Raw genomic sequence first — 14,796 nt, 5'->3', positions numbered from 1 at the left:
ATTTCACTCTCAGACAAGACACAGACAGAATCGCTTCTTTGAATTCTAAGATACTGCTCTGGTATGGATTAACCAAATAAATAGATTTTGTCACTTTAAGAAATCTTCTGCAAAACGACATGAGTGGTTTCCTAAAACTAAGTTTTATACTCAGATGGTCAGTGCTTTTCTGGCTTGAGTTCATTCTGGAAGATTGGGATATAGACATTTTCTGAGGTATAATGGCCTTCATTATTTTTGGACGGGAAAGAATAAACACAGCTGGATGATCCCCCCCCCCCCTTTTACCATTCTGTATTAGTGTTTGAGGCATACACGTCTTAGATCTTAACGACACTTAAATCAATTTTAACACTGACATAGTCATTGAATATAGTACTTAGATACTCAAGTCTTTATATTAAACATATCATTTAGATACCAAAATTTTACATATCCCTTAACTAGTAGCAACATAATATACTCTTACTCATTTTTAGTTATGAATGAGACAGCTTGGTAATATTACTTTACTTTATTACATAGTAAAATCTAGTTAACCCGCATTTCAGTTTACATTAAACATAATACTTAGATACTTTGATAACACTTACATATATTTTAACTGGTAGTAATGTAATACACCTTTACTTATCTTTAGATATGAATGAGATAATTTGGTAATATCACCTCACCTTATTACAAAGAAAACAGTCTTTTTTACCTTATTACATAGTAAAATCTAGTTAACTCGTATTTTAGTCTGAACTGGAGGTCCCAACAACTCCTTTTATGTGATTCGACTGGATCAGTTTCAGTTTGTGACTCCTGAGGATGTGGACAAGCTGCTTGCAGCAGTGAGGCCTACCACTTGTACTCTTGACCTTTGTCCGACATGGCTTGTTCTATCTAGCAGGGAGGCTGTTGTAGGTGACCTGGTGGAAATCATAAATGCTTCTCTGAGAAAGGGCAGGATGCCTCCTTGTCTTAAAGAGGCAATTATTAGACCTCTTTTAAAGAAGCCTGCATTAGATCCCTCAGAATTGAGCAACTATAGGCCTGTTTCCAACCTCCCATGGCTGGGCAAGGTAATTGAGAGAGTGGTGGCCTCTCAGATCCAGGCAGTCTTGGAGGAAACTGATTATCTAGACCCATTTCAAACTGGTTTTCGGGCAGGCTATGGGGTGGAGACTGCCTTGGTCGGCCTGATGGATGATCTCCAATTGGGAATTGACAGAGGAAGTGTGACTCTGTTGGTCCTTTTGGACCTCTCGGTGGCTTTCGATGCTATCAATCATAGTATCCTTCTGGAACATCTGAGGGTGTTGGGGGTGGGAGGCACTGTTTTACAGTGGTTCCGCTGCTACCTCTCGGACAGATTCCAGATGCTGTCTATTGGAGACTGCTGCTCTTCGAAATCTGAGCTTAAGTATGGTGTCCCTCAAGGCTCCATACTTTCTCCAATTCTTTTTAACATCTACATGAAACCGCTGGGAGAGATCACCAGGGGATTTGGAGCTGGGTGTTATCAGTACTCTGATGATACCCAGATCTACTTCTCCATTTCAATCTCTTCAGGAGCTGGCATATCTTCCCTAAATGCCTGCCTGGAAGCAGTAACGGGCTGGATGAGGGAGAATAAACTGAAGCTGAATCCAGATAAGACGGAGGTACTTATTGTGCGAGGTCAGAAATCCAGAGACGATTTTGACCTACCTGTTCTAGATGGGGTCACACTTCCCCGAAAGGAACAGGTCCACAGTCTGGGAGTACTTCTGGATCCATACCTCTCCCTGGTTTCTCAGGTTGAGGCGGTGGCTAGAGGTGCTTTTTACCAGCTTTGGCTGATACGCCAGCTGCTCCTGTTTCTCAAGATTAATGGCCTCAAAACAGTGGTACATTTGTTGGTAACCTCCAGACTTGGCTTCTGTAATGCGCTCTACATGGGGATGCCTTTGTATGTAGTCCAGAAAGTTCAGTTGGTTCAGTATGCTGCAACCAGGTTGGTCTCTGGGTCATCTCAGAGAGACCACATTACTCCCTTGCTGATGGAGTTACACTGACTGCCAATAGGTTTCCAGGCAAAATACAAAGTAAATACAATTTTATAAAGCCCTAAACAGCTTAGGCCCTGAGTATTTAAGAGAGCATCTTCTTCATTATGAGCCCCACAGCCCACTGAGATCACTTGAGGAGGCCCGTCTCCAGTTACTGCCAGCTCGTCTGGTGGCTACACAGAGACAGGCCTTCTTGGTTGCTGCCCCGAGATTGTGGAATGTGCTCCCTGCTAAGATACAATCCTCCCCATCTCTGGCTATTTTTAAGAAACAAAATACATCTTTTCACCCAAGCTTTTCCAGCTTTTTAAAATTTGTAGGATTTAATTTTGTGGTTGATTTTAAATTGTTGAATTGTTTTAAATTTTTATGTGTTTTAATTGTTTTATCTAACTGTTAACCGCCCAGAGACAAAAGTTTGGGCGGTATATAAATTTGATAGATAGATAGATAGATAGATAGATAGATAGATAGATAGATAGATAGATAGATAATTTCTTTTTGAGCTATTTCTCCTAAATCAAACACTGTCTTTTTCTATTATTATAATGCTACGATTATAGATTTGGGATGTACTTGTCTGTTCTTTACTTTCTGTTAATTTACTAAATCTTGTGTGAAGTTGCTTTTATATATGTTCTTATTGCTTAGTTATCTGGGAGACTGACGATAGGTTGGCAGTGGCGTTTCTTGAAATGTCATATGTATCTGTGGTTGTTTGGAAATTCTGGATGTAATCATGCTTTTATTACACTTTTTATTAAATAAAACCAATAAAAGGTTTTAAAAATAAATAAAAGTTCACCTTGAAGCAATATCTATGTTTCATACAGGAATGGACTCAGCTTTTTTTTTTTTCCTCATCCCATGCGCGAGAGATTCCTGTGGGGGTTAAATGACAAGAGAACCTGTTAGCAATTGAGTCTTTCAGCAGTCCTATCAGCCCTGATTTCTAAAAATTTTGTACCTATGGCTACAGTTTCTCTAAACTACTTTACTTAAGGATGGCTTTTCTAATAGCTGTTACCTCATCTAGTAGGGTGTGAGCTATCTGTGCTAAGATTTGACTCACCTACATTAAATTCCACAAAGGCAAGGTTGTCATATCACTGTCATTTCATGATATCATCCAAGACATTACATTACCGATCTTCTTCCAAATCTGGAATCAGATATGTTTGTAGGATGAATCAATTCAGGAATCATACTGCTTTGTTTACATCATACCAAGGGAGAAATAAAAGAAAGATAATTTCCAAAGACTCTCTCATTGGATTGTTGATACTATAGACCTCACTTATAAGTCTCTGTATATCTATCGCCTCTCTAAAGATTAAAGCTCATTCAACCAAAGCAGAGGGGTCTTTTGGCAGCTAGCTTGTCTGGCATGTGTATTCAAGACATGTAAAGCTGCCACATGTTCTTCAGAGTCACTGTTCATCAAGCACTATGTATTGGAGCTGCTTCTTTTGGTAGAGGGGTTCTGAAGCAAGTATTGCTCTGTCGCATTGGCATTCTTTTCCATAAGGGGGAGGTTGCTAATTTTCCCATATGTGTGAATGCATAGAACACTATGACAAAGTTGCATAGCTGTAAACATTGGTCCTTGAGTTATCCCCCTGCATTCACACAACCCACCCACCGACACCACTGCAGGTGTAATCTAGTTCTGTGTTCTTTAAACTTCAGTATCTCCATTTGACGTTATTCAGTTGTTGGCAGTTATCCAAGAACTGAGGTACTGATATGCCCTTTCCTAATTATTATACTGGCCATATGAGGGTGATGTCAGAAAATCACAAGCAACTTTGGGAACTTCTCAAAGGGTCAACTGCACAGGCATAATCCCTTATGCTCAATCCCTTAAATTCAAGGACCATTCAAAGATCATTGGTTACAGGTAAGCAACATGCTTATCCATCTGGATGAGCTTTTACTCCCATTATATACCTAGTTACTATCTGATCTCTGTAGGGATCCATGTTCCCACACAACTGGGTCCTCTGAGCCTGTGCAGGAGGCCCACAGAAGAATCTTTAGCTCCGTTTAGGTGCTCTCCAGCCCTTTAAGGCGTAATGATATCGAAGCCTACAAAGCTGACTATAGAGCGCCTGCCTTTTCTCATCCTCCACTTGTGCTGCCTCGTGAAGGATCTGCTCCTGTTCTCTCATTCCTGTGAGAAAGTGAATATTGTTATTTGGACTGTTTTCTGACAACTCTTTACTAACTCTCTGTGCTTTGACCTGGACTGTGTTTTTGACTATTCTTCTGTCTCTTGGATTTACTGCTGTATTTGGATTGTTTGACCTCGGTCTGTTTTTTGACTGCTCTCTGGACTGTGCTTCTGGATTTTGCAATTTATCTCTGATTAGGCTGATCTCAGATAGTTTTTTGGACTTGGCTATGTCTATGCCTAAAAGTTTTAAAAGGTGTGTGACCTGCAGGGACACTATGCCATCCTCTGATAGCCATGCTGACTGTCTCATTTATTTGGGAGACAGTCATAATACCAGTACCCGCAAGGTCTGTTTGTCATTTAAGAAAAAGATTCATTTAAGCAGGGAATTACGACTGAAGGCCTCTTTGTATGAAAATATTCTCCTCGACCCAAGGCCAAGCCTGCCATCACTGCCAAAATCGGCGCTGTCTAGCTCATCCAGATGGATAAACAGGTTGCTTACCTGTAACCAATTACCTTTGAATGGTCCTTGAACATAAGGGATTGAGCATAAGGGATTATGCTTGTGCAGTTGACCCTTTGGGAAGTTTCCAAAGTTGCTTGTGATTTTCTGACATCACCCTCACACAGCCAGTATAATAATTAGGAAAGGGCGTGTCAGTACCTCAGTTCTTAGATAATTCTCACCCACATCAGGTAAGTGGGACCTAGAGAGCTGTTGGGAGGAAGGGGACTTTTTTTTGTTAGAAGAAGCAGGCTGGGGGAGAGAGCAGGACATATGTCCATGGAGTATGGCTGTATATCTTGGACGATAGGACTGCAGGGGCTTGATTCTCAACCAGGGTTTTGGTGACAAAGGAAGCCAGGGTTTGGGGCTTCAGGAAGTTTAGTCTAAGGAAAGTTTGTTTAGTCAGATTTTGCATTAGACTTTCTGTTTCTTTTTTGTGTGCTTTGTATATCCCTGAGAGTGGTCTATTATTGTTTCCTGGAATGTAACTAAACTAAGAAACACTAGCCTTTGCCCATCCAGCCAGGGCATTGCAAAAGACTCTGTAAGCTTGTAATTTTGCTTTTGTATTTTCCTACATACCTTTTCCTTGCAACTGGATAACGATTTTTAAAGGGTGCCGCCCCAACATCACCCGGAGTGCTTTTTGACGTAATCTTGTAACCTACTGAGTATTTTTACCTTTAACTAAAAACTGAGAAAGCCTCAGATGGAAGAAGTCTGTAATATTTGAATACAACTGTTTCTTTTTGTTCTTTTCTTGTATAAGCCTCTGAGTTGATTTTTAACTCAAGAGAAAGGGAGGGGGCTGAAAGGGGGCTTTTTCTGTGGTGCAAACACGCCTCAGGAGCTCAGCAGCTATTAGTTTTCTCCCCATGTGTAGTCTTGCATGTGGAAGATTTTTGTACGTTTCCAATAGCAAAAGAAAGAGAGTTTTCCCTGGGAATTCCACCCCAAGCCTAGGGAGGTTCAAGTTCTGTAATAGAGAAGGGTGGTGGTGGCAGACATTTTTGAACCTACCAGAAATACAGAAGAGTTTTAGGACTAGCCCTTGCCAGAAAGCTCAGCAGGGATGATTCAGCATTTCTTTCCCTCATGTGAGCTTGCTCTGAGACAAAGGCTGTAATCTGCTACAATCCTACACTCCCACAGATGGACTGCAAATAAAAGATTAAGTGTTGCCACATTGCTTTTCTTTTCCCCTTCCAAACAGAAAAGGAAGAAGGGAGAAATCTGAAAAAGGAAGTAATTGGGAACTGATTTTAATAGGAAAAGAGAGAGAAAAGGATTGCCATTTGATAATCTGCTTCAGGCAGCAAAATGCTAGAGACTACTATGAGGGAGGGAGGATTGATACACCCTTTATTTGAGCCCCAATTTATAGAGGAGATGAGTCTGTATATGGAACAAAAATTGCTAACCTTGCATCCCTTGATCAGTTGATCAGTTCAAAAAGCGACCATGGTTAAATAGTAGCTTTTGGTGTTTGTTTAAACAGATGAATGCTTGGCACCTTAGATTACTGAGATCCTTTAAATAGTAGCATCCTAGAATGTACATACTAAATGAAAACTCGGAGTCATTTTTGGAAGGGCAATATATAAATCAAATCAGTAAGTAAGTAAGTAAGGCACTGAGGCCTGATTCCTGCCTGTGGTAAGGTCACTATGTTGTGAGAATTATTCTCAGGATTTTCTCCGAGGTGGGACAGAGTACTAACAGAAGAATACTTTATTAACTAAACATCCAATTAAAATATAACAATCCCTGTTTACTTTTCTTTAATTTGCAGTGTTTCCTTTAGTACTGACTGTAGCAGATTTCTGTAGGAGTTCTCAATGTGAAAATTCCACCAGCAATATCAAAAAGGTGAAATATAATTATTCTGAAGGTTCAAAATAATAATTTTTAATGGTATGTTTAAAAACTGTATGCTTCATGACTTGCATATGTCAAGAAGAAAAGTTTAAGAATATGCAAAATCTTTATAAATTCACAATATCCTTTTGATTTCCCTTGCATGGAAAATGTCTATATTATTAGATATTAAATGCTTCTAGTTTAATGGACTGACTTGAATGAGTTCGGAGGGACCATTCCCCCCTCCTTGCTTAACACTGGACAGTGGAAGAAATGAGAGTTGATAGAGCAAGGAAGAGTCATTGGCTTGGTAGAAGTGATGCAAAAGTCTCATGCATTGCTTTTACTATGAAGAGCCTTGTAAGCTGCTCCAACCTAGTCAGCCTCCTAGGTGGTATCCTGTTGTCAGAACTCTACTCCATCTTGCCTCATGCACAAGAATGGCTCAAAGCCTGCTACTATTGTAATCCTATTAAAGATGCTACTAGTCAGCACACTAGTATAAAAGAACACCTTGCATCATGTATCCATGAGCCACCATCCTAGCTAGGTCACAGTTTGGTCTGTGTGCTTTTAATGTGTTTCTCTTTATTAACTGTTCTGCCTCTAGGCATATGCGAGGATCAAACAGTTCTTTGACGTCCAAAATACCGACTCTTCTCCCAGTAATAGTTTGAATTACATTTCTGGCTCTCTGACTGGTGTCAAAGTAGACCACTGTAAACCAGGATTTGGGAAAAATGTAATAACCATAAACAACAATACAATGTGTCCAGGATGTTGTGGTGAGTGTCCAAGGGTTGTATATTAGATAATAAGACTACTTCTCATGATATGTTTTACCTTTTCCCCCCAAAATAATATTTTTATGGAAAATAAAGTATCCCAAATCTCAGGGTACTGAAGAGACAGAAAGAACATAACATTTTTACAAGGAGCATAAGATTGAATATATTATCATTAATTTTCTTATTCCAGTATTGAATAAACAGTGTGCTCACAAATCTATTATCTAACAGGTGTCCTCCCCTAACTCTTAAATAGCTTGTTAATTTTGTCAGTTCACCTATTTGCTAGATCGCTTAGAAGCAGCAACCATCTCCCCATTTGCCTCGAAATTAATCCTAGCACACAAATAATTCAGTGGCACATATTTTATTGTTTCCTTTCAGATCAGAAAGAAGTATGGTTAATGCATCTCATGGGAACTCATAACTCCTACGTTGAATAAGTATGAATTATTGGTTTCCAATATATTTCTATTGCTGAACATCAGAATCTTTTTAAGGCCAGGGGCTGAATGCTTGAGACTATGTTTCATCCTTTTCTCAGCTGGGATGTACTGTTTGTCAATGCTGAAGTGGTCCACCATGTGCGAAGCCCAGGGCAATTGCCCTCATTGTCATCCCTGTCCATATTTTAAAAAAGAACCTGACAAGCACTGCTACCAGATACAAATAAAAACAGCCAGGGATACACCACATGCTTTGTCATTTTAATATATTTATTGTAATCATAATTTTAAAAGTATGAAACACTACTGATAACCATACCACTTATAATTTTTTCCAAGTTTCCAGAAATTAATTTTAAGGGTACATTAATCCAAATCTATTTCCATGCACTTTGTGAGACTGACATCCTCAGATACCAAATCATTTCAAGAAATGTTAATATAATATATTTTAAACCCTATGTTCTTGCAGTTACTAAACCATTTCCTTACTGCTGCTGAAAATGCAGCATAATGTTAAATTTGACACCACTGATCTGCCATTTCCCACTTATCTTATAATGTCTGGTTAATATGAGGATTTTTACCAGCCCAGAAAAAATTAATACATCTATTCTTGCCAAATTTTTAATTTCATATTGAATTGTTTTGAAATAGGAATGATGTGCTTTACAAATCAGGCTATTATTACTATCCCTAGTAGATATTTTCCAGTTCAGAATGTAATGGAAGACAGAGGATACCATCCCTTCACCCATTCACATAGTACATTGTACTTAGCTGCAGTGTGGCTAAGTATTCTTCCCAACTTCCCTGGTGCTTGCATGTCAGGGAGATGAGGAGGGGAAGGTGAAGGTAAAGAGAATATGAGACCTTCCTCCTTGATGTTCTCTCTGTTGCTGCCAAAGCAGCAGTCATTTGGTAAGGGTCTTTGAGGGAGAGATTCACACTCCTGATTATGTCATTGGCATTGCACTAGTGCAGGGATACTCAAACTTGGGTCCTCAGATGTTATTGGACTTCAACTCCCATAATCCCCAACCAAAGGCCACTGAGGCTGGGGATTATGGGAGTTGAAGTCCAATAACACCTGAGGACCCAAGTTTGAGAATCCCTGCACTAGTGTCTGAATTAATCAGCGTATGAGGGGAAAGCATCACTGAGAATCACTGCACTAGTGTCTGAATTAATCAGCATATGAGGGGAAAGCATGAAGGCAAAATAGTGCCTACTAAAATATCTATTTGGGGGATTGAAGGGAACCTACAAAGGAGGAAAATAAAGAAAGCATTATTTATAGAGAAATTGAGACCTGACTTTAATGCTCGAGGGGCACTGGCTGGTGCCATGAAGTTGATTAGCCTCTAAGAAGAATCAGGTGATTCCCCTTCTCTCCCCCCCCCCCCCCATTAACTCTCCTCCAGTCATGGAACAGATCACATCTAAGAATAACAGTTGGGGGACAGAGGAGGTTTTTATCTGTGCTCATTTGCTTGCTTAACTGAGTGAGGACGGTGTGTATGTGTATCAACTTTTAGTTTTTCTTTTTGTACAATAAAGGGTCTTTTTGTTGAGAGTTATTATTATGCTCATTGCATCGCTGACATATCAATTTAATCAAACAGTTTTCCAGTTTCCAGATTCAGAATTAACTGAGCTATTTTCCTCAGTATGTGTGTGTGTGCTAGTTTGCTGAGATAAATTCTAAATCAAATGGGTGGGGGCACTTGGTCTTCACTTAATTTTTTTGTTTTGTTTTGGTTTTTTTAATCATTTTAGATGGAAAGCACTGTAAATAAAAGCAGCAGCTGACATGATGCACAGTGATATGATGCCAATGGGACGTCAGAGCTGTTGTGAACATTACTCCCATTATTGCGAATGGGAGTAACTGTGGTACCGTAGTGCTGACTGTGCAACTGATCATTCTCTGCAGCTTTGGGGCTGCCTTATGAGTCCAACAGCCCTGACATGGTGCACAGCAGCTCCATTCTGCTGCACATCATCTCAGCCAGCATCTTTTGTAACACTGCCATCTTTACTGTGGCTTCCCATTCATGATAATTTTGTCTTATCCCATAATACTTTTGCATTTATTTAATAATCCTGATATAGTTAGCATTCAATAATTTACCTAAGGAATCAGAATGCCATGGGTATTTCAAACGATTCCTAAACATAAGACAATGTTTTGTTTACATATTCCTGTCTAATGCTATTATTTCAGTCTATTTTAGGGGATTAATTTTATAACTAGACAGATCACAAAACATATTAAGCAATACCACAGGTTCTGGTGAAGATATTTTAGGAGCTTTTAAAGTTATCACAATATTATTCCTACCTAGTTCCTTTTTGCAACCAAAGTGTTGCTGCTGTTGTTGAAAGAAAGAAAACCATTAATGCAAGGCTGGGGTGGGGGGGAGCATAAGGACAAGAAATATGTTAGAACCTATTGTTCCAAAACATAATAAACAGGAGATAATGTTATTTTAACCAGATAAATAATGGTTTATTCCTTAAGTAGCTTTTTGAGAAGTAAGTCAAGTTGGTCATTAATGTGATAAGCCAGCTTCTTCTCTTCTATACCAAACAAAAGGTGGTGCTGCTGAAGCCTATTTCCAATAAGCCACAATCTAGATTTTTGCAGGTGTTGATCTTGGCCTGGGACCAAGCCCCAGTGGCACCTGAGATGGCTTGGTGAGCCCCTGGCCCCCATCCCTATGGCAGACAAAGCTCACCAAGGAATCTGCATCTGCTGCCCACACAAACCTTTCTCCTCCTCCTCCCCAGGAGAGCCCATTCCCTGTGGTATGTAAAGTGTTCCACGGAGGAATTTCCCCACGATCACCCACCTGGACCCTTTTCCTCCTTCCCTATATCCCACTCTACTACCCAGAACTCTCTTCTCAGCCCAACACACAGCCCTTCCCTCCCTCCTAAACCAGAACTTTCACCCCCATGCCCTTTCCTCTCCTTCTTACCTTGTGCTGGTGGCAGCAGTGGCAAGTGCTACCACTGCTCTTTCTTACTGTTTGTCTCTCTGCCCTCCCTGCCTTTTGAAAAGGCAGGAGGTGGGGAACTGCCTGAGCAATAAGAAGTGTGTACAATACTTCCTGCTGCTCCATTCCCTGCCCCCTGGCTTTTCAAAAGGCAGGAAGAGTGGAGAGAATAGCAGCAGTGGGGCAGGCAGGATGAAGGCAGGCATAGTGGGGTGGCGGGGACCAGAGTGTGGCTTCAACATCCACAATGTCCAGTCTGCTGCCTGAGGCTGTTGCTTCACTGTGACACAGTGGCAAGCCAGCCATAGTTGATACGCTAAGTTCAAATCTGTTGTTTCAGCATTAACTTTCAGATAATAGAGCAGTATCTTTTAAGGTTCAGGAGGTAATAGATTCCTTGTCATTTCACAGATTACACTAAGAACTAAGATTACACTAAGAACCTCTGTCTGAAATAGTTCTATGACTGGGGAAGATCAAAATATATGTCGTTTATAAATAATAACAGTAGTAGTGATAATATGTACACAGCCAGCCTATATTGCTGAGCATCTTCAGCAGACATTCAATGTAATATGATGAAGCTGGATATAATGGATACAATGAAATAGGGGTGGTGGGGTGGGTTTGGGTGCCATTAATATATGCTGGAAAAAAGGTTTATTGGGGTCTGATGCAATCATTCTTGTTAAGACATTAACATATATCCAAGACCATTCTTCATCTAATATGGGATGATTAAGGCCTTTCCTCCACCTTTTCCTTAATAGCATTAGATGGGTTTTAATGACAATAAAGTAAAAGTAAAGGTTGTGCCATCGAGTCAGTGTCGACTCCTGGCGACCTCAAAGCCATGTGGCTTTCTTTCCTGTTGAACAGGAGGGGTTCACCATTTCCATCTCCTGTGCAATGAGATGATGCCTTTCAGCATCTTCCTATATTACTGCTGCTTGATATAGGGGTTTCCCATAGTCTGGGAAACATACCAGCAGGGATTCAAACCAGCAACCTCCTGCTCCCTAGGCAAGTTATTTTCCCACTGCACCATTAGGCGGCAATAATGAAAGCTTATTTATATTTTTAAAAACTATTGATTGAAGTTATTAATATTCCAAAGGGGTTTTAGTAGAAAACCAATATATATTGATTGATTGATTGATTGCATTTATAAACCGCCCTATCCAGAGGCTTTGGGCAGTGTACAACTTTTTAAAAGACATAAAAACACACAATTCAAAACACAATGCTAAAATTAATATAAATACAATTCAAAAACAATTAAAACCATTTAAAACCATTTTTTAAATTTTTTTTTATTTAATACATTTATATACCACCCCAAAGCAAATATTAAAATACTTTTAAAAAACAACAGCACAACACTTTACAAGCCTTGGAAGGCCAGGCCAAACAAACAAGTTTTTAAGGCTCTCTTAAAGGCCTAAACTGCAGATATCTGCTGGAAGTGCATTTCATAGACCAGGAGCAGCTACAGAAAAGGCCCGGTTCCGAGTCGCCACCAGTGGTAACTGGAGATGGACGTCTCCAGATGACCTCAACGAGCGATGGGGATCATACCAAAGAAGGCGCTCTCTAAGGTAGCCCGGACCCAAGCCATTCAGAGTTTTAAAGGTAATAACCAGCACTTTGTATTTCGCCCAGAAACATATCGGCAGCCAGTGCAGCTGTTTTAAGACAGGCATAATATGGTCTCTCCGGGTTACCCAGAGACCAATCTGGCTGCCGTATTTTGAACTTACTGAAGTTTCCAGACTACGTACAAAGGCAGCCCCACGTAGAGCACATTGCAGTAGTCAAGCCTGGAGGTTACCAGCTGATGCACCACTGTTTTGAGATCATATTCTTCAAGGAATGGGTGCTGCTGTCGAATCAGCCAAAGCTGATAGAAATGGCTCCTGGCCATAGCCTCCACCTGAGATATCAGGGTGAGGCCTGTATCCAAGAGCACTCCCAAGTTGCATACCTGTTCCCTCTGGGGGAGTGTAACCCCATCCAGCACAGGAAGATCTCACTCATTCCTTAAATTCCGATCCCCACCAATGAGCACCTCCATCTTGCTTGGATTCAGCTTCAATTTGTTATCCCTCAGCCAACCCATCACTGCCTGTAGGCAGGCATTTTAGAGAGTAAATGCATTTGATGATGGTGATGATGATGATGATGATGATGATGATGATGATGATGATGATAAGGAGAAATAGATTTGGGTGATCAGCATACTGATAATACCCTGCACCAAATCTCCTGATGACCTCACCCAGTGGTTTCATGTAAATATTAAAAAGCATTGGTGACAGAATGTAGCCTTGAGGGACTCCATATAATTGCTCCCGTTTTAAAGAGGAACTGTCGCCAAGCTCCATCATCTGGAATCTGCCTGAGAGAGAAGCAGAACCACTGCAAAGCTTCTTCTTCTTACCCATTCAGTCGTGTCCGACTCTCGGTCACTCTATGGATCAATGCACTACATGGCATCCTGTCTCGTACAGCTTCCTTTAATTCCACCACGGTCATTTTAAATAATATCTAGCCACCGAGTACAAGGCCATCCCCGTCTTCTTCTTCCGCTGATCATTCCCAGCATAATTGTCTTTTCGAGTGGATCAGCTCACATGACATGACCAAAATACGTCAGTATTTGTTTAGTAATCTTGGCTTCTAGCGATCTTATTGGTTTAACTCTATCTAAACCTTATTCGTGATGCGTGCTGTCCATGGGATACACAACAGTCGCCTCCAACACCACATCTCAAAAGCATCCATCCTTCTCCTATCTGCCTTCTTCAAAGTCCAGGTTTCACAGCCATATTGGAAATATTGGAAATATTATTGCATTGACTAGTCTACATTTGATTGGAAGACTAATATATTTACTCTTCCAAATTTTGCTCATGCTGATCATTGCAGTTTTTCCAAGTGCTATACGCCTTCTGATCTCAGGCCTGCAGTCACCACATTGATCGATGTGGTGACTGCTTCCTATCCTGCCTCCTATCCTATCCTTTCCTGCCTCCTATCCCCAAATTCCCCCAGGCGATCCAGAAGGATACCATGGTCAATGGTATCGAATGCCACCGAGAGATCCAAAAGAACCAACAGAGTTACACTCCCTCTGTTGATTCCCCGGTAAAGGTCATCCATCAGGCCGACCAAGGCAGATTCAACCCCATAGCCCACTCTAAAGCCAGTTTGAAATGGTTCTAGATAATCAGTTTCCTCCAAAAACCACCTGGAGCTGGTTAGCCACCACTCTCTCAATCACCTTGCCCAACCATGGGAGATTGGAGACCGGCCTATAACTAGCCATCATTGAGGGATCTAGGGAAGGCTTCTTAAGAAGCGGTCTAATAATTGCCTCCTTCAAACAAGGAAGCATCCTACCCTCCCTCAGCGATGAGTTAATGATATTAACTAGGCCATCCCCAACCATCTCCCTGCTAGACAGAAGCAGCCAAGTTGGGCAAGGATCCAGAGAACAAATGGTAGTCTGCACCGTGCCAAGCAGCTTGTCCACGTCATCAGGCATCACAGATTGAAACTGATCCAATCTAATACTGCAAGAGGAATTGCTAGACACCACCTTAATAGACTCTGCAGAAACAGTGGAGTCCAAGTCGGCAAGGAGTATTGTGATGATGTGTTTAATCTGAAAGAACTGAAAGACTGGAGGCCCTCAAACCATCTAATCTTAGGCTTCTTATGAAATCATTGTATGAGAGAATAGAATCATAAACAGAAATTTTTTCCATGGAGCTTAAATATTTCTCCTTCCATCCTACATTGCTTTCTAAAAGTTGCATGTCTTCCATTATTTGCTGATTATAAAACAAGAAGTTCTAAAAAGAATTAATCTGCCTGTTTTCCTTTCACTATAATTTTAATTGACAATCATTATCTTCAGATCCATGCATTTTTGTTGTCAAACACCAAATGCAATTTGCAGAGTACATTAAAAC

General features: G+C 40.6%; 1 protein-coding gene across 6 annotated transcripts in view; it reads left to right on the top strand.

Moving 5' to 3' along the window:
• Nucleotides 1–14,796, top strand: part of LOC128329260 (zona pellucida-binding protein 2-like) — a 67,646-nt gene that overhangs the window by 37,107 nt on the left and 15,743 nt on the right. For 5 of the 6 annotated variants that reach the window (XM_053260123.1, XM_053260126.1, XM_053260125.1 and 2 more), the window contains 2 exons: nucleotides 6,516–6,592; nucleotides 7,194–7,368. The exons of the other annotated variant lie outside the window; for it this stretch is intronic. In XM_053260123.1, coding sequence (XP_053116098.1) covers nucleotides 6,516–6,592; nucleotides 7,194–7,368 — 252 coding nt within the window. The remainder of the gene's footprint in view (nucleotides 1–6,515; nucleotides 6,593–7,193; nucleotides 7,369–14,796) is intronic. 6 annotated transcript variants of the gene reach the window in all.

Source organism: Hemicordylus capensis, chromosome 6 (genome assembly GCF_027244095.1).
Source record: "Hemicordylus capensis ecotype Gifberg chromosome 6, rHemCap1.1.pri, whole genome shotgun sequence".
Taxonomy (NCBI): domain Eukaryota; kingdom Metazoa; phylum Chordata; class Lepidosauria; order Squamata; family Cordylidae; genus Hemicordylus; species Hemicordylus capensis.
This window is presented reverse-complemented; position numbering and strand designations above follow the sequence as displayed.